The 18810-nt window shown below is 61.6% G+C and overlaps 2 protein-coding genes across 5 annotated transcripts in view; both read left to right on the top strand.

Annotated features, from left to right (window-relative positions):
• The window catches only part of FAM178B (family with sequence similarity 178 member B), a 109019-nt gene extending 104080 nt beyond the window's left edge, over positions 1-4939 (top strand). For all 3 annotated transcript variants that reach the window (XM_054727998.1, XM_054727997.1, XM_028132719.2), the window contains 3 exons: positions 2941-3018; positions 3278-3430; positions 4620-4939. In XM_054727998.1, coding sequence (XP_054583973.1) covers positions 2941-3018; positions 3278-3430; positions 4620-4652 — 264 coding nt within the window. In that variant the 3' untranslated portion in view covers positions 4653-4939. The remainder of the gene's footprint in view (positions 1-2940; positions 3019-3277; positions 3431-4619) is intronic.
• A 4255-nt stretch (positions 4940-9194) lies between these two features.
• Positions 9195-18544, top strand: SEMA4C (semaphorin 4C). 2 transcript variants are annotated; one of them, XM_008156503.3, is made up of 15 exons: positions 9195-9239; positions 10976-11123; positions 12983-13131; positions 13456-13518; positions 13945-14043; positions 14132-14228; positions 14344-14460; positions 14556-14707; positions 14790-14965; positions 15276-15420; positions 15507-15729; positions 15857-15969; positions 16805-16962; positions 17050-17120; positions 17244-18544. In XM_008156503.3, exons 2-15 carry the CDS (start codon positions 11015-11017, stop codon positions 18074-18076), a joined length of 2505 nt encoding a protein of 834 aa, XP_008154725.2. In that variant the 5' UTR covers positions 9195-9239; positions 10976-11014; the 3' UTR covers positions 18077-18544. The 2 variants fall into 2 exon arrangements, with proteins under 2 accessions (XP_008154725.2, XP_054584424.1); XM_054728449.1 differs by having other exon boundaries at positions 9200-9239; positions 10979-11123.
• The last annotated feature ends 266 nt before the right edge of the window (positions 18545-18810 follow it).

Here is an 18810-nt window from a genome sequence, read left to right as displayed (position 1 = left end):
ATTGGCTGCTTCCTGCACGCAACCCAGGCTTGTGCCCTGACCGGGACCTCCTGGTTCATAGGCTGATGCTCAACCACTGAGCCACTGAAGTGGGCTCTGCTCCTTTTCAAGGTCACACTCATCCCAGACCCAACCAGCTTAGTCAATTCTAATTGGCACTGTCTTATTTAAAATTAATTTTTAAAAACTTTCGTTGTACTTTGATCATATGAGTAAAGTATACACATTGTAGAGAAATAATCTTAAAAAGAAAAAAACAATGAGGAGGATGTCCTTTGACCCTTTCTCTCAGAGCCGCATTCCACTGATGTTCCCACCTCAGCGGGTTCTGTGCCCGCTTCTCCGGGTGTCATCTGCCCCCCACGTCAGGGAGGAGCAGACTTTCCTCCGCCCTCGAGGTTCCTCCACCCTCGAGGTTCATCTGGCTGGCCTAATAATCAGAGATATGAGGCAGATTAACAAGAGAAAATAACAAATTTAACATACGTTCGCACGGGACCCCGCAGGCACCTGAGAGAGCCAGAGACCCACACGCGGGCGAGGTTCAGGGACAGAGGGGGCTGAGGATGTAAGACACTCTGAGCCAGGGAGAAGGCCGTGTCCGTGGGCCTTCCACGGGTCATTGCAGGATGGATGGTCAGAAGCACAGGCATTCAGCAAATGGATATTTGCCCTGTCTCTTTTGACCTTTCTAGAGGTCAAATTTGGCAAGGCCCCTCATTCAAATTTTCCAGGTAGTTAAAAGGAGGGGCAGCAGTTTCTCTTGAGCCTGAGGCTAAAGTCACCTTTAGCTCAAAACAGTAGCATACCAGAGACAGGAGTGACTCAAGCCAGCCTCCCTGCTCCCCAGTGCCCCTGCCCAGACCCCTGCCACCAGCCCGGTCCTCAGGGTGCCCCTCCCCTCCTTGCTTCACCCCAGCCAGCTTCCTGGCAGGCAATCTCCCCCCCTCCCCATGGTGCCTGCCTCTGTTTCCCTGAATCAGCCCCGGGCTCTGTCTGGTACTGTAATCAGCCCTGCCCGCCGGCCCCACATAGCCAACCTCACCACAGATCCTACTGTTCCTTGGAAGCCTGTTGTAGCTTAGTCACTTCCTCCTTGAACCTTCGGAGCTGCACGCCACCCCCAGAAAACTGAGAAGCCCTTTCTCCTTTTGCTCGCTGGGGAGGCTGAAACTCAGGATCTGTCGGCCAAACGATGCCTTCCTGCAGCGTCGTTCTCCCCGAACGTCTAGGGTTGTGGCTGTGTCTCGGTCCAAGTGCAGTGACCGGCACACAGACCTGAGCCTGCTTTATGTCCAGGGTGGGGGAGGGGTGGTGATGAGCCGCTTGGCCAGACTGCAGAGTCAGAAGGGGCTCCAGATGCGGTGGCCCTCCCTCCAAAGGGCACGGCCAGTCTGGGGACAGGGAGCCCCTGGGGAGCAGGGCATTGCTAGCCAGTTAGCGCCCTGGTGAGCCGGCCTGCTGGGGGACTCGGGCACTGGCAGCTGCGGGACCCTGCAGTCGGAGCTGGCTCAGAGAGGCCAGGCGTGACCCCAGCAGCACTGCTTGCAGGCACACCCAGTACCCCTGGCTTCCCCACTGCCTCTCTCTGTGCCTGCCAGCCTTCGGGTCAGGCCCCCTGGGGCCTCGCTGCGGCGTTGAAGAACAGGCTGGGTCTGCGCAGGGCAGGTGCTGCTGAGGGAGGGGCAGGCGGTCTCCGTCAGGCCTTCGCACTGTGGCGTTTGAATTCAAGAAGACTGTTCCATAGTGCCAAGTCTGGTGCCCTCGAAAGTGGTTCTAGCTTCTGCCCTAAGGAGGCTTCTGGCCTGTGCAAAGAGGCTGCCCCATTTCTGGGTACCACTTGGTGCTCTAGGGCCATGGTCGGCAAACTGCAGCTCGCGAGCCACATGCGGCTCTTGGGCCCCTTGAGTGTGGCTCTTCCACAAAATACCACGGCCTGGGCGAGTTTATTTTGAAGAAGTGGCGTTAGAAGAAGTTTAAGTTTAAAAAATTTGGCTCTCAAAAGAAATTTCAATCGTTGTGCTGTTGATATTTGGCTCTGTTGACTAACGAGTTTGCCGACCACTGCTCTAGGGGAAGTGATGGCAGGGGAAGCCTTGGGCTGGTTCTGAGCTCCAGCCCCATTCTGGAGCCGCCTCTCCCTCCAGCTCAGCCTCAGGGCCGGTTATCTGCAGGTACACGCGGGTCAGGGTCATTTCCTGCCACGCTCCCTGTCTCAGACATAGGAGTCCGAGGTGGAGGGTGTCCGCAGACAGAACCTCAGAGTGCCAGGAGCAGACCGTCTCCACAGCAGGGCCTCGCCGGTCTTTAGGGTGCTCCCGGTACCTCATTTTCCCTGCACAGCGGATGAATGAGCACCCACAGAGTGCGGGGCCCTGGGATCACACCGCTCTGACCAAATGGCATCGGCCTTTGTCCAGTTTCACCCCTCAGTGCCTAGGGCAAGAGCAAGGGTATGCGTTGGTGGGTAAGCCGTGCAGATGGGCACCCACAGCCATCCCTCTGCCTCCGCCTCTTCGCCTGCCTCGTCATGTCTGCAGGTCTGAATGTCTGGACGGGCTGCACATCTGTCTGTGCAAGTGGTGTTCCACCCAGGGGTGAGCCGGACACCCATGCCCCCCCCCCCCGTGAGGAGAGTGGCCCCCAGTGACAGTGCCCACAGATGCAGGTGGCACCACGAGGAGCAGCGCAGAGGTCGAGTGGACAGCCTCTCCCCAGCGGCGCTCTCCACGGGAGCCCCGGACGGGGCTGGGGCAGCGTGGGCTCTGGGTGGAAGGGTTTCTTCCTTTCTGAAGGAGGGAGAGCCCTGTGAGGGGGGCCCGGGCTCCTTGAAGACGCCTCCCAGGAAACTGGCTGGAAGCCCAGCCCTCGCCCTGCAGGGCCTGGAAGGAGGACTGGGGTGAGGGACTCAGGGCTGCCCGTCTCCTGTGCCCTCTGCAGGTCTGCTACCTGTGTCACAGCCTCCTGACGCTCGCTGGGGTGGTGGTCAGCTGCCAGGACCTGACTCCAGACCAGTGGGTGAGTCTCCCAGAGGCTGGGCGGCGGTCAGCTGGGGTGGAGCCCACCCTGCTGTCGGGAACTGCAAAGAGGGGCCGAGAAAGAAGCAGCAGCTGGGGGGGGGGAGGAGGAGGGAGGCGTGGAGCAGGCCTCTGCCTTCTCCCAGCATCCCATGGGGCCTTCTCAAGAGCGACTGACACGTGCCCCCAGCACTTGCCCTGTCCCTCTCCTCTCTTTCCTGCCCGACTTCTCCGGCCGCCCCTCCACGGTGCCTCTGCAGGAAGAGCTGCGGCTGTTGTGTATGCAGTTGGACCGTCACATCAGCACCCATATCCGGGAGAGCCCCCAGGCCATGCACCGGACCAAGCTCAAGGACCTGGCTACCCAGACCTACATCCGCTGGCAGGAGCTGCTGACCCACTGCCGGCCCCAGGTGGTGCCCCTCTCGCCTCCGGACCTGGGAGGGGAGGGAAGTGGTCAGGCAGCTGACCAGAGCCAGAGCACGGCCCCCCCACCGTGTCCACCCCCACGGCAGCTGCTGAGCTTCGGGCTGGAAAAGGCTGGAGAGGGCCGTGTGGGGGAGGGGAGGGCCTGGACGCCTTCAGCATTCTTATCAAGAGTGAGATACCAGTGTGGGTGTGTGGCGTGGGGTACAGAGAAGCCTCCACTGAGCAAATGCAGAGGAACTTTGCCCAGAGAGGGGAGACCCGAGCACCAGAGGCGCCAGCTGTCCCCCCTCTGCCTGCCCGCCCTGCAGGCTGAAGCGGGCCTGCTCGGCCAGGAGCACTCCCAGCTGCCCGGGGCCCTCCCTCCGACCTCTGGAGCAGCAACCTCCACGCCTCCCTTTCTCACACTGAGGCGATGCTACTCCCAGCTAATACTTACTCTACATGAGTGCACACAGCCCACGAGGCAGGTATTACTATGCCCCCACTTTACAGAGAACGTAACCACGGTCACTGAGAGGTTAACTAGCTTGCCCGTCTCACAGGCAGGCAGCGTGTAAATGTCAGAACCGAGGCGCCGGGCCAGCCTGGCACCCACGCCTGCGGCCCTGCCCTGGCATCCTCCCTCTGGCCTCCATCCCTCAAGGAGCAGCGCCGGCTGGCTTCGGGGCCCTTCGCTTCGGGGCCCCCAGCCCTTGGTGGAGACGAGCAGCCTTTCCTCTGCCTTCTCTCTGCATGTCCTTCCCCTGTAACCTCTGACATGGGACTGACATGTCGCCACAGGCTGTGGCTTAGGTCTCAGATTTCGCAAGTCCCTGAGAAAGCTGGAGCGTTAACCTCACCCTCGTCCCCAAGGAACTGGATCACACTAGTCTTTTGGTGGGAAACTGTGTTTGTCATGAAAAGAAGGAAAAGTGATCTGTGGCCTGGCCAAGCCAGGAGGCAGGCCCACCGTGCACACTGCCCTGGGGCTGCAGGCAGCCATCGGGAGGGAGTGGAGGGACCAGGCAGAGGTGTGGCCTGTGGCCTGCTGCCCTGAGCCCTGCCTGGGCTGAGCCCCAGGAGTCTGTCACTCAGCAGCTGGCACAGGGAGGCTGTCCTGGATGGTGAATGGACACTGGAGAGTCAGGGAGCATCAGGGCCCAGGGCAACCACACCCTCTCTCCCCTGCCGCAGGCCCAGCACTCCAGCCCCCGGGAAGACATCTGAAGGAGCAGGGCAGGGTGGCCCAGGCCGCGCTCTGCCAGGGAGTGAACAGGACCGTGGAACTGGAGGGAGCAAAGAATGGGGGCCAGAGGAGGACCATCTGATGAAGCAAGAGCCTGCCTCCACCACTGCCCTGACTCCCAGTGGCCAGGGCCCCTGCCCCTCGCTGCCTGCCCCACCCTCCTCCCGCTCTCCTTCCCTGCCCAGCATGTCCTCCTCGTCCTCCCACCCTCCTTCCTCTCTCACGAATGTGAGGTTGCTTTGTGCACACTAAAGCCGATTTCACATCAGTGGTTCGGATGGTTTCCTGCAGCCCCTGTCCTGAGGTCTCGTGCCAGCATCCGGTTTGCTGAATACTCACCTCGGACAGCCATGTGACTGGGCTCAGGCCTGGCTGCCGGAGGTGAGTTTTGTGGGTGCTGATCCCTAACAGGATGCTGAATGTCTTAGACCCGCTCCCCTTGAGAAATGAGTGGGTCTTCCGTACCCCAGCATCTCAGGGGGCCTTCCCCGGAGACCCCGGGTGTCCATTTCCTCCCTCCGTCCGTTCCTCCAACCCTGAGCATCCATTTCTAGTCTCCGGCCCCTCCTGGCTCTTTCGGGGTTGGGATGGGGATTTGCAGGGGCCACAGAAGTAGAAGGGGAGTAACAAAGGACGACCCCTGCCGACTTGCCTGTGCTCGCTCCTCAGCTCAGCCCAGTGTCTGCCAGTGGAGCGTCACCCCGGCGGGTGCCTAGACTTTGTCCCTCTCCTTTGTCCTTTCAAGCCACAGAGGTCAGGGGAAGGTGGGCTAACGAGGAGAGAGGCTCCCCCAAAATAAAGGACTTTCAGGGCAAGTAGCTCAATTGGCAAACCCGCAGCACCCCATCACTTCTGGGCCCCCCTCACTGGGAGCCAGAATGCTGGGAGCCAGGGGCATCTATAATTCAGAGGCTGGGTACCAGGCAGGACGCCTCCCTGCCTCGACGCCGTTGCCAAGTGAGAGGTGGAAGAAATCCTCTGCCAGGGGACTTGGCTGCCCAGGTGACTGGACCGAGAGTTCTGGTTTCTGTTCCTGGCTGCATCGCAGGCCCCCTGGGCCAGGGCAGTACTGAGGCCCCAGGTAGGCCCGCGGCACTCCAACAAGGGGCAGGCCTCCGGCACCCTCCCTCAGGGCTGCCCGCTTCGAACACTGTACGTCCTGGCAGTTAATCTGCAGCCATTCAGTTCACTCTGGAAACCTGGAAATCACCTTTGTAATTTCCCTTCTTTGTTTCACTGCCAAGGGCAGAGAGGGAGTAGGGAGACCTGGGGAGTTTCCAGATCTCTCTGTGGCTCTTAGAAAGGGATGGCGCTGTCCCTTCGCTCCCGGCTCTGGTTCTCGCACTGCCCCACTCATCCCCCGGAGAGAAATGGACACCAAGGAAAGGAGGTGTTGGTGGCGACTCAGTCCCTCCGGAGGCCTCGCTGTAACCTGAGCAGAGGTGTGCAGTTTGAGGTCACCCAAGGGCATACACCATCCCCCGGGACATGTAATGGGCCCGCTCTGGAACTGGCCTGGAGCAGACCTGATCTAAAACTAGTCTGGGGCCAGTTAGAGACAGCCTGCTCTAGGCCAAGAATTGACAGGTGCTGGGCCTGGCACCCCTGCCCTTTCCAGATGGAGCCCTGGGGAAAGGGAGGGGTATCCTGAAGCCCCTGACCAGCAGCATCCGGGGCTGTGGTGACGGATGTTTTCCTGCTTCCTTTGGGTGAGGGTGGCAGGGAGGGGCTGGGAAGGGAAGGGCTTCCCAGGTGGGTGGCTTTGATAACTCTCCTTCAGGAGGAAGTAGAGAGGAAGTCCTTTTCCTCTGTCCCCACTGACCTCAGTCCCCAGGCCCTCAGGAAGGTCCCTGAAGGGTGGCTGACCCAGGCTTTCTCGTTTCCCCTTGGGGTCACAGCAGCTCCAGGCTCCCTGGGAAGTAGCCAGGCATGTTGACCAGAGAACCCCAGTGGGAAGCATGGCTCCTCCTGTCAGCTGCCTCAGAACAGTGGGGGGCCGGGGGGGGCCTCAAATGAGGGCCACTCTGGCGCAGGACCGATGTGTGTGGGGGAGAGTGGAGCCTTGCTTTTCAGGTGTGACTCCTGGGCCCACCTGTGGGGCAGCCTCAGCTGCCAGAAGGCATTTAGTGCCCGCCTTCCCTGGACTTGGCCTCGGCAGTTGAGTTCGTGGGGCAAGTAGGAGTGTCAGGGCCTGAGGCTGAGGTGGGCACTTCCCCTGAATATGCCAGACAGGCCCCAGGGAGGTCAATAGATACACATTGTTTTTTGTTGTAAAATTTTTATCTTAATTTAAGACCCAGGAATCCTCATTTTAGACCAGTTGTGCTTATATTAAAAAGTATGACTCATGCCCGCTGGTATAGCTCAGCAGTGGAGCATCGACCTAGGAACCAAGAGGTCACCAGTTTGATTCCTGGTCAGGGCACATGCCCGGGTTGTGGGCTCGATCCCTTGTGAGGGGCATCCAGGAGGCAGCAGATCCATGAGGTTTCTCATCGGTCTTTCTATCTATCCCTCTCCCTTCCTCTCTCTCTAAAAAAATCAATGAAAACTTTTTTTAAAGTATGAATCATGAGCAAATGGTCATGCAGGAAACTTCATTCCCTGCTCACCCACCCCCGGAAAAGGCCAGTACTGGGAATGAACAGAACGCAGAGGAAATGGGCGCAGGTGGGGAAGGGGTGTGGGGGCTGCAGCCCTAACTTTGGGGAGGAGCCTTTGGAAGGGAGGGGCTCCCTGGAGTCTGTTATTGGAACACAGAAGCCTGCCTTGGGGTACTCGCGGAAGACTGTCCCTGCCAGTGAAACCAAACCACCTTTTGAAACTTTCCACTGGGGCTATCTTGCAGGAGGAGCTCAAGTCTCTGTCTGGTAACCCTCACACCTAGTAGGTGGCAGTGGGGGAGGGGCTGGAAGGGGAGGCAGAATAGCAGGAAACGGAGCATTTGGGGGCTGAAAGTTTCCCGGATCCAATGTGACTTAGTGGAAAGATGGGTTTGGAGTCCCAGGGCCCAAGGTAACATTCTGACCTGGTTGATATCTATGTGACTTCCAGCAGGTCTCTCTGAGACTCATTGTATCTACCAAGTGGGACAAACAATGCCCACTTTACAAAGTGGTCCTGAGGGTGGGACGAAAGACAATGTGGTGGAGGCAGGGTGCAAAGTCTACAGCACAGAACAGAGGTGAGGGGAGCTGCATACAGGTCACCTCTTAAATGGATGCCAAGTGCGACTCTACTGCGGTCCCACACTCCTCTCCCCCCTGCCTGCGGAGGCAGAGAGCCTGCTGCCCACCCCATCCTAATGGCTGGCTTGCTCCCTATCTCCAGCATCTCCAAAGCTACACAGCTTTTCTCTGGTGGGAAGGAGCTGGGAAATGTGGCGACGGCCAGCGCGGGAGAAGGGGCCTTTATGTGCACCAGCAAAGACCCAGTTGTTACCGAGTCCAAACTGGGCTGCCTCCCCAGTTATCTCCTCTACTCTTCTGGTCTCTGCTCTTCAGACGCCAAGTTTTAACCCAGAACAAAAGCTTCTGTCTGGACTGATTTATAATCCAGATCTGCTGATGGGGCCCGAAAGCATTCCTCCCCTGCAGGGCTGCAGCAGGCGTAAAGCAACCACCCTAGCCTCTGGGCCTCTCTTCGCCTCTGCCCTCTGCTCCTGGCCAGGAGGTGGCATCTCGCTGGGTGCTGGCCTCTGTCCACCTTCCCAGTTCGGAGGACCAGCTGGCAACATCACCGAGGAGCTACCAGTTACTTCTAGGAGCGGCCGTGGGCGGAGACTGGCGGTTCTGAAGGTGGCAGATCTGCAGCGTGGCTACCCTCAGCCCCTTTCATCTGAACAGCGAGGCTCCTGCCAATTGTCAGCCTCCCGGAGGCACGGGAGGAATCCTTTCCTGGGGCAGCTCTGTGCCCTCGGCTAGAGGGAGCTGGGCAAGGGGCGCTGAGTGGGTCCCCGTGCCTGTGGAGCGAAAAGCCAGCGCAGAGTGTCTCCGCAGACAGGGGTCTTCCTGGCCAGGGAGGCCCGTGCAGTCTGGCTGCAGGGCCAGTGGTCGGCCCAGAGGAGGGGCCGGGCTCCCCTGCGCCCCTCTCGCACACTCGCCCCGAGGCCCCTCCCGAGCGTGGCCGCGCAGCCCGCGGTGGGCCTGGGAGACACTTCGGAGAGGCCGGTGAGTCCGCTTCCCCGGACAATGCCCGGCGCCCGTCCCGTCCCACCTCCGGAGCCACGGAGAGCCCGCGGCTCCCGCGCGCGGCCGGCAGGGCAGGGGCAGGACGCGGGGACGGACCTGGGCGCGCGGAGAGGGCCGGCGGGCCGCAGCCCCTCCCGGGCCGGCCTCCGGGGCCCGCCCTCGAGCCCCCGCCTGACGTCAGGGGAGGGGCGGGGTGGCGGCTGTAAGAGAAAGAGCCGGCGTCCGCCGCGGTGGCGCGCGGAGCCCGAGCTCAGGGCGCCGAGCCGAGCGGGACTGAGGGCGGCGGCGCAGGGGCCGCGGAGGGGGCGCGCGGGCGGGGCAGCGGGGGTCGGAGCCGAGCGTGCGGGCGGCGCCAGGGACTCCAGCCGCGAGGAGACGGTGAGCGAGGCCAGGGCGGCGCGGGGCTCCGGGGGCTCCGCTTTGTCCCCCTTCTCGGGCAGGGGCCGCCGCACGCGCGAGGACGGGGTCTAGGGGCGCAGGAAAGGGCAGTGGGGGACAGTTGTCCGCTCGAGATCCTTCCTGCGCCCCCGGCAGGGGCTTGGAGCGGGGCCAGCAGTGCCTGCAGCCAGGGGTCCTAGGCGCGGACGGGTCCGGGAGCCCGGCTGGGAGAAGGGTCCCTTGTGCAGTCGGGTCCGCGGCCGGGATCCTCTCCAGGCCCCTGAGCTGCCCCCAGCTCCCCCACCCCCGATGGAAAGTTTGGGGCGGGCTTGGACCGAGGCCAATGTTGTGGGATCGGATTTCCCCGCCGTGGCCCCCCGCCCGTTCCGCCTGGGAGGCGGGGTGTCCTGGAAAGCCAGCTCCCGAGCTCAGCCGGCCCTGTCCCCGGCTGGACCGCTCGCCCATCGGCTGCCGTTCGTGGTGGGCGAGGGTGAGGGGCCACCGCCGGGACCCCGCGCCCCTGCACCCACCTCGAGGCCGCCCCGATTTCCCTGGTGGGGGCACATCTGCGCGCGCCGCGGAGTCCGGCCAGGCCTGGGGTAAGGGACAGGGAGGGCTAGGGGGTGTTTGGGACCCGAAGGGTGAGCGTGTCCCCAGTCCCCCGCCCTTCCCGCGCGGGGTCCTGGGCCGACAGGGGGCGTCCGCAGGCCGGTCTCCGGCACGCTCCTTGCGCGGCTGCTTTGTTTGCATTCAAATCCCCGAGCTGGGGGGTGCGGGGGGAGGGGACAGGGACGGGGTCTTGGCGGGGACCCTTTGTTTTGGGGTTAACACGTCCCCGGCTTCTGTGTCTCTATGCCCGGCCTTGGAGGCCTGCAGCGGCGGAAATGAGCCCAGTTGGCCTGGCCGGGCGTGGGGCGCGAGCCCCGAGTGGGAAGGCTCGTCAGACCGTGCGCGGCCCCCGCGGTTCCCTGGGAGCCCCCTCGCGCCCCCAGCCCGGGCCTGCCCCCTTCCCCGCCCCGCCCGAGGGCGCCGCCGTGACCCGGCGCGGCTCCTGCCCCACCGCCCCCAGCCCGAGGGCCGGTGTCCTCGGAGGCCGTTCGAGGAACGGAGGAGGCGCTGGTCACTTCCACGCCCATCCTATCCACTTCCTGCCTCCCTTCTTGGGCAACAAAGGGGCCTCGGGAAGCGAGCCCCTTCAGCCCCGGCCAGCTTCGGCCCTTTCGGTGGGGAGCGGGGTTTCGGGCTCTGCCCCGCCATTGTCTGCGCTGGGGGAGGGGAGAGGCTGGGGCAGGACCCCCAGCCCGCCCACCACATGCCCCCTCACCCGCCCAGGGGTTCACGTCCAGAATTAGGTCTCGGGGTGGCTGAAGCCCCAGTAGGGTCAAGTCTTGCTTCCAGAGGTTACTTTTAAAAATCATCGAATCTGTCAGGCCTGATATGGGGGAGGGGTCCCTTTTTATTTTCTTAAACAACTTCCTGTTGAGGAGAGGGAATGGGGGAGGGCCTACTCCCCCTCCCACTCGGCCCCACCCCTTCAGGGAGACTCCCTGGTCCTTTGGAGGGGCGGGAGGGGAGAGGGGGGGGGCTCAGGTATGAGAGGGAACTAGGTCTCTGCTCCTAGCACTGGGGCACGGGGTGGGGGGAGAGGGGGCGCCTGATCACGTCTGTCCTGGCAGTGCCTTCCGCTGTGTGCTGTGTGCGCTGGCTGCGACTCTGACCCTTTTCTTTTCCCCCAGCAGGGCAGCTGGCCTGGAGCTCAGAGCCCGGCGCGTGCCATGGCCCCACACTGGGCTGGCTGGCTGCTGGCTGTGGGGCTGTGGGGCCTGGGCTTTGGGGCTGAGATGTGGTGGAACCTGGTGCCCCGGAAGACGGTATCTTCTGGGGGTGAGTGTCTGAAATCAGAGGAGACGGACCCGTTGGAGAGAGGGCCCAGGAGGGGCTGCTGAGGGAAGAGACGCTGAGGGGTCGCCCCCTTGACTGTGCCAGCTTTTCTCTGCTGCCAAGGCCCACCTACGCGTGTGACCCAGTTTTGACCCCAGGGACTTAGAACTGAGAGTCCCGCTCGGGACCAGGGCTATCCCCGCCTCTGATGCTTAGGACCGGCAGTCCCCATTCTGCATCCCTCTCCCCATGCCTCACTTCTGAAATCGTCACTCTCCCTGAGTGTAGCCAGAGAATCCTGAACCAGCATAAGCTTGAAGCCAGGCCTGCGACCTGGTGGCCCTAGGTGGGTGTGTGTGCACGTGCTCATGTGGGAGAACAACGGACCTGACAGCCCTCACTGTGGGCGCACACACATGTACCAAGAGGTGATGTCAGGTGTTTGTATCATCCCTGCACTCTGGGGACCCGGGATGAGCTCACCTCCCACAGGCTGCACTCAGGTGCTAATGAAGCCTCCTTACCTGACTGTGTCTGGGCCCATCTTTGGCTCCAAAGACGAAGCTGGTTTAGGGGGACCCTGAGGACAGGCCGGCAGCTATTTTGGAAGCCGACATAGGGGTCCTGTGACTATGAATGTCGTAGTGCCCTGCCTGTTGAATGGCAGCAAGGCTCCCCGGCCCCCAGGCTTCAGCTCCTTCTCTGGCCCCAGCCTCCGGTTCCCCCACCGTCCCCGCCTGTTCCAGTGGCCAGCTGTGCTGGTATGTCGGGCAGCCTGCATTTGTTTGAGTGGAGTGGGGGGGTTTCTAAGACAAGGAGCGCTCACAACTTCTGTGTGCCCTGCCCTACTGGGTCAGGGGCGGGGTCTGGCTGGACTCTGGTGTGGGCAGTGGGCAGCAGAGCAAAGAAGGAAGAGGCCACTGTGGAAGCTGGGAAGGAGAATGCCCAGCTCTGCAGCCAGAGGCGCTGCTGACCTGAGAGTGGGAGCCATAATTCTGATGGCTTCCTCTGGCCGGAAGCTGTGGCTGAGATATCCTTCCTTCCTCCTCGCGGCTCAGATGTGCCTCCTCCCAGGCTTTTCCCAGGGAAAGCAAGGAGGCCCGCAGTTGCTGTCAGCCAGGCGGCAATTCAGGAAGTGCCCTTTATTGCCATCGGGGCACTGGCTGCATTGCTTGTGGGGTTGCTAGCCCTCATGTGGGGAACAGGGACAAGAGGGCCCAGGAGACCACTGCATACAGCAGCGATTTTCAACCTTTTCCATCTCATGACACACATAAATTAATTACTACTAAAATTCTGTGGCACACCAAAAAAGATACTGTATTTTTGGCCAGTCTGACAAAAAAAAAAAAATATTATAATTTTGATTCATTCATACGGGATGGCTATTGTTATATTGCCTGTTGTCATTTTTTTATTGGACAATCTAAGGGAAAAGTGGTCAGTGCCCCTGACTAAAATAGTCAGGCATGGTTTTTGTTGTTAATCCTCACCTGAGGATATTTTTCCATTGATTTTTTAGGGAGAGGGAAAGACAGAGAGAAACATCGATGTGAGAGAACACATCGATTGGTTGCCTCCTGCACGAGCCCTGACCAGGGCCCAGCTGGGGAGGAGCCTGCAACCAAAGTATGTGCCCTTGACCGGAATTGAACCCGGGACCCTTTAGTCTGCAGGCGCGCGCTCTATCCACTGAGCCAAACTGGCTAGGGCAGGTATTGCATGTTTTAAAAATTCTTGTGGCACACTGGTTGAAAATTTCTGGTGTAGAGGAGGGCTGATTTGGGGTGGGGGGGGGTGCCTGGAGCCCTAAGAAGGCCCACCTATCCACAACCTTGCTCACTCCCATCTTGTCCCTGCAGAGCTTGCCCCGGTGGTGCGGCGGTTCTCCCAAACGGGCATTCAGGACTTTCTGACACTGACCCTGACCGAGCAGACCGGGCTCCTGTACGTGGGGGCCCGGGAGGCCCTGTTTGCCTTCAGCGTGGAAGCTCTGGAGCTGCAAGGAGTGGTGAGAGGTGGGGGAGCGGGAGGCACACAGGCCCGTGACAGGCAGGACCCCAGAGGCCCTCTTGGCCAGGCTGCCCCTTGGGAATGTGCTGGGTCTGCAAGGCCACCTCCGTCAGAGTGCGCGGGCTGCCTCACCGTCTGCAGCACTTGCTGGGTTCTGCTACCAGGGGGCCGTGTGGGGCGTATGTCCCCCACTGAAGTCAGCTCCCAGGGTGTGGGCACCATGTACTGTCACTTGGTCTTCCTTGTGGCTGCCCCAGGCCATGCTTGGGCACATGCTCAGTCTACCCATGACGTTGCTAATGTGCCCTGTTCCTGTCCCCAGATCTCTTGGGCAGCTCCTGCAGAGAAGAAGACGGAGTGTGTCCAGAAAGGGAAGAATAACCAGGTGGGTGCTTGGGACAGACCAAGGGAGGTGGGGGCAGGAGCCTTGGCTGGGCCTCAAGGCTCACGCTCTGCTCAGGGCTCCCTTTTCATTCCTGGTCTGGGTCCTGATCCAGTGTCCCCCATTCTCGGGCCCTCCTCCTCTAACTGGACCCCCCATTCTCGGGCCCTCCTCTTCTAACTGGAAACCCCATTCTCAGGCCCTCCTCTTCTAACTGGACCCCCCATTCTCGGGCCCTCCTCCTCTAACTGGACCCCCCATTCTCGGGCCCTCCTCCTCTAACTGGACCCCCCATTCTCGGGCCCTCCTCTTCTAACTGGACCCCCCATTCTCGGGCCCTCCTCCTCTAACTGGACCCCCCATTCTTGGGCCCTCCTCTTTTAACTGGACCCCCCATTCTCTTTTAACTGGATCCACTTTTCTCCCCAGACGGAGTGTTTCAACTTCATCCGCTTCCTACAGCCGTACAACGCGTCCCACCTGTATGTGTGTGGCACCTACGCCTTCCAGCCCAAGTGTGCCTACATTGTGAGTGCTGCACCCTCCCTCCGCCCTGCGGGTGCTGCTCTGAGCGCCGGCCTTCTGCACCTCACTCTCTGTCTCGTCCCTGCCTCAGGACATGGTCACCTTCACCTTGGAGCATGGAGCCTTGGAGGATGGGAAGGGGAAGTGTCCCTATGACCCAGCTAAGGGCCACACTGGCCTCCTTGTGGGTGAGTGGCCCCCCTGCGGTAGGCTGGGTGTCCCCCAGGGCTCATTCCCATCCGGGGCTGTGTGGCCGGCTGGTATGGTCACCGCTCTGGCCCGCTGACCCCTCTGTCTCCATAGATGGCGAGCTGTACTCGGCCACACTCAACAACTTCCTGGGCACAGAGCCCATCATCCTGCGTAACATGGGGCCCCACCATCCCATGAAGACAGAGTACCTGGCCTTCTGGCTCAACGGTGAGCCCCTCGGAGCTGGAGCTGGCGTGGGCACTGGGGGAGCTCTGAGGGAAGGCATCGCCAGGGCCTCGCTAAGTCTCCTCCCCTTCTCTCAGAACCTCATTTTGTTGGCTCTGCCTACGTCCCGGAGAGCGTGGGGAGCCTGACTGGGGACGATGACAAGGTCTACTTCTTCTTCAGCGAGCGGGCCTTGGAGTACAACTGCTACATGGAGCAGGTGGTGGCCCGTGTGGCCCGAGTCTGCAAGGTACCGAGTCTGTGGCGGTGAGTGCTGGGCGCCCTGCCGGCCGGGCAGGGCTGACTGCCAGTGTCTCCTTGTCCTCTGCCAGGGAGACGTGGGGGGCGCACGGACCCTGCAGAAGAAGTGGACCACCTTCCTGAAGGCACACCTGGTGTGCTCGGCCCCCAGTCGCCACCTCTACCTCAGCCACCTACAGGCACTGCACACCCTGCAGGGCACCTCCTGGCACAACACCACCTTCTTTGCGGTTTTTCGGGCGCGATGGTGAGCTGGCCAGGAGTCGTTGGGGGTGGGGAGAAGCAGGTCTTCAGGTTAGGGGAGGTTTACGGTGCAGGCCTGTGGGCGAGTCCGGCTGGCCAGTTCTCTGGAAGCCAAGGAGGATGTTGGGCATCTGCTCCCAGGGGGACGTGGGCCAGCTCCCTGCCCCCCGTGGCACTTTAGAGCTGCCATTACATTGAGCGTGTAATGACCGCTTCGTGCTGGGCCCTGCCTTCCCCCTACCCTTGGGGTACAGTGAACCAGGGTACAGTGGCTACCAAGCCTGACCCTTGGGGTCCCTCCCTTGCTGTGACAGGGGTGATGTGGACCTGTCCGCGGTCTGTGAGTACCAGTTGGAAGAGATCCAGAGGGTGTTCGAGGGTCCCTACAAGGAGTACCACGAGCAATCCCAGAAGTGGGGCCGCTACACCGACCCCGTACCCAGCCCACGGCCGGGCTCGGTGAGTTGCCCCGGGCGGGTGCACTGTTGCCCTCGGCCCCCTGTGCTATTCCCATTGACTGACCGCTCTCCCCGACCCCCATCTAGTGCATCAACAGCTGGCACCGTCACCACGGCTACACCAGTTCTCTGGAGCTGCCCGACAACACCCTCAACTTCATCAAGAAACACCCCCTATTGGAGGAGCAGGTGAAGCCCCTCAGGGGCCGGCCCCTGCTCGTAAAGAAGGACACCAACTTCACCCACCTGGTGGCTGACCGGGTCACGGGGCTTGACGGAGCCTCCTATACAGTGCTGTTCATTGGCACAGGTAGGCACGCGGGCCCAGCTGCTGGAGGCTGGCCGAAGGCCTGTGTGCCCGGATAGGGTGATCTGGGGATGCCCCAGGGCCCTTGCGCTCTCTCGTTGACACCTGTCCTTCCCCGTCCCCCTCACAGGAGACGGCTGGCTACTTAAGGCTGTGAGCCTGGGGTCCTGGGTCCACCTGATCGAGGAGCTGCAGGTGTTTGACCAGGAGCCCGTGAAAAGCCTGGTCCTGTCCCGGAGCAAGGTACTCATCAGGCCCCGCCCGCAGCTCTTCCTCCACCTCCCCTGGTCTTGTGCTTGGCCCTTCCCGGGCAGGAGCAGGCACTCCAGCGCACCTCGCTTAGCTGGGGACAAGCTCCAGGAGACCAGGCCCAGTGGACCCTGCGCCCCGGAGGCCTTGGACATGGCCAGGTCCCTGCGAGGCTGCGTTGCCCCCAGTCCCGACCCCCATACCTTCCCCCTTCCCTGAGGTGCACCTTTCCCTTTCTGGCCTGTTGTCGCACCGAAACTTTCACATGCTCCTCTTTTACCAACTATTGTGGCTCACGTTGTTCCCCAGAACATGGAATGATGGTGGAAAGAAAGTCTGGCTGAAGAAACCCAGACTAGCAGTCACCATGCAAACAGGAAAACACCTTATGCTCTGCTGCTACAAGAGGGCTGCCTGGTCTGGGTCCTGATCTCTGTCCAACGTCCCCCATTCTATTGTGAGACTATTGTGAGGGCTGCCGGGCCTTGCGGAAAACATACTTCCTGCACTATTTATACTGTACTGGAGCCGTGCGTGCGTGTGTGTGTGCATGTGTGTGTGTGCGCGCGCGCGCCTGAATCTGAGTGTGATTATACACAGCACCACACACACATGACCTTCCTCTCCAGTAAGGTCACCTTTAAGGTGCTTAGGATGGTGTCTGGCCTGTAATAAGCCCTCCATGCATTCTTTGGTCCTTAGATTTCCATCCTTGGTTCTCCCTTCTTTTGGCCCCTTTTGCCCTGTGCCGCTCCCAGCAGTCCCAGCTGTGCCCATGCTGTGTCCGGGCCTGGCGGACCCTCTCCTATGCCCACTGCTTCTCTTGCAGAAGCTGCTGTTTGCCGGTTCCCGCTCACAGTTGGTTCAGCTACCCTTGGCCGACTGCGTGAAGTACCGCTCCTGTGCAGACTGCATCCTCGCTCGGGACCCCTACTGCGCCTGGAGCGTCAATGCCAGCCGCTGTGTGGCCGTGGGTGGCCACTCTGGGTGAGCAGGGCTCTGCTCCTATTGGGACCAGGAGGGGAGGGCAGGTGGTGGGAGCAGGGATGCTGATGGACCCTCTTCCCCAACCAGATCCCTGCTGATCCAGCAAGTGAGAATCTCAGACACCTCGGGCATCTGTAACTTCCGTGGCAGTAAGAAAGGTGAGCTGCCTTCTGAACCCCTCCCGGCGGGGTGGGCCCTGGGCCAGAGCTGGGGTGTCTGCACTTCCCTTTGGCCCCGGCTTCCCTGCACTGACTCTGCTCCCTCTCCTCTCCCGGCTGCAGTCAGGCTCACGCCCAAGAACATCACGGTGGTGGCGGGCACGGACCTGGTGCTGCCCTGCCGCCTGTCTTCCAACCTGGCCCAGGCCCGGTGGACCTTTGGGGGCCGGGACCTCCCTGTGGAACAGCCCGGCTCCTTCCTCTACGACGCCCGACTCCAGGCCCTGGTCGTGATGGCCGCCCAGCCCCGCCACGCCGGGGCCTACCACTGCTTTTCGGAGGAGCAGGGGGCACGGCTGGCTGCCGAAGGCTACCTGGTTGCTGTGGTGGCCGGCTCCTCGTTGACCCTGGAGGCCCGGGCCCCCCTGGAAAACCTGGGGCTGGTGTGGCTGGCCGTGGTGGCCCTGGGGGCCGTGTGCCTGGTGCTGCTGCTGCTCGTTTTGTCCCTGCGCCGTCGGTTGCGTGAGGAGCTGGAGAAAGGTGCCAAGGCGGCAGAGAGGACCCTGGTGTACCCTCTGGAGCTTCCCAAGGAACCCACCAGCCCCCCCTTCCGCCCCGGCCCCGAGACTGATGAGAAGCTCTGGGACCCTGTTGGCTACTACTATTCAGATGGCTCCCTCAAGATTGTGCCTGGACACGCCCGGTGCCAGCCCGGGACTGGGCCCCCTTCCCCGCCGCCTGGCATCCCTGGCCAGCCCCTGCCATCCCCAACTCGGCTTCACCTGGGGGGTGGGCGGAACTCAAATGCCAACGGTTATGTGCGCTTACAGCTAGGTGGGGAGGACCACAGCGAGGGGCTTGGGCACCCCTTGCCCGAGCTGGCGGACGAAATGAGGCGCAAACTACATCAGCGCCAGCCCCTACCGGACTCCAATCCCGAGGAGTCCTCGGTATGAGGGACCCCCACCACGTCGGTGGGGCAGCCTGGGAGCCGTGGCTCCTACTTTTGCACAGGCACCAGCTACCTCAGGGACATGGCGTGGGCACCTGCTCTACTGGGACAGATCCTGCCCAGCACCTGCTCGCCCATGAGGACCTCTGCTCAGCACGGGCACTGCCGCTTGGTGTGGCTCACCATGGCACCAGCCGCCCACAGGGCGTCTTCTTCCTCTGTGAGGGGCTGTGAATCACAGATACATGGGACCCCAGCAGCCAAAACTTCAAGACAGAAGTTGGAGATATGGGTGTGTTTGTGTATGTGTGTGTGTGTGTGCACGTGGGTGTTTGTGTGACAGTCTTCTGTTTCTGTGGAGTCTTCCCTTGGCCTGGGGTCCTCCTGGTGAGTCATTGGAGCTATGAAGGGGAAGGGGTCGACCACTTTGCTTCTCTTACCCCCACTGTCCCCGGGAGGGCAGGGATGTACATATGGGGGTGGGCTGGGCAGGGTGCTGTACCCCTGGGGGGAGTGCAGGGCTCTGGGGTGGGCCTAGTCCTGCTTCTAGGGTGGTGAATGTTTTCAGGGTTCGGGGGAGGGAGTGGAACCTCCTGTGTGTTTGGGGGGAGGGAGGGAGGGCCTCCCACTTGGCCCTGGGGTCCGTGGTATTTTATACTTGTCCTCCCTTCCAGGGCTGGGAGAGGTGGGGGAGGGGGAGAGGGTGGGCATGCTGTGGATATGGCATATCCTCTCCCA

The sequence above is a fragment of the Eptesicus fuscus genome, chromosome 16, assembly GCF_027574615.1.
Source record: "Eptesicus fuscus isolate TK198812 chromosome 16, DD_ASM_mEF_20220401, whole genome shotgun sequence".
Lineage (NCBI taxonomy): Eukaryota > Metazoa > Chordata > Mammalia > Chiroptera > Vespertilionidae > Eptesicus > Eptesicus fuscus.
The sequence above is the reverse complement of the archived record's forward strand: the minus strand, read 5'-3'. Positions and strand labels throughout refer to the sequence as shown.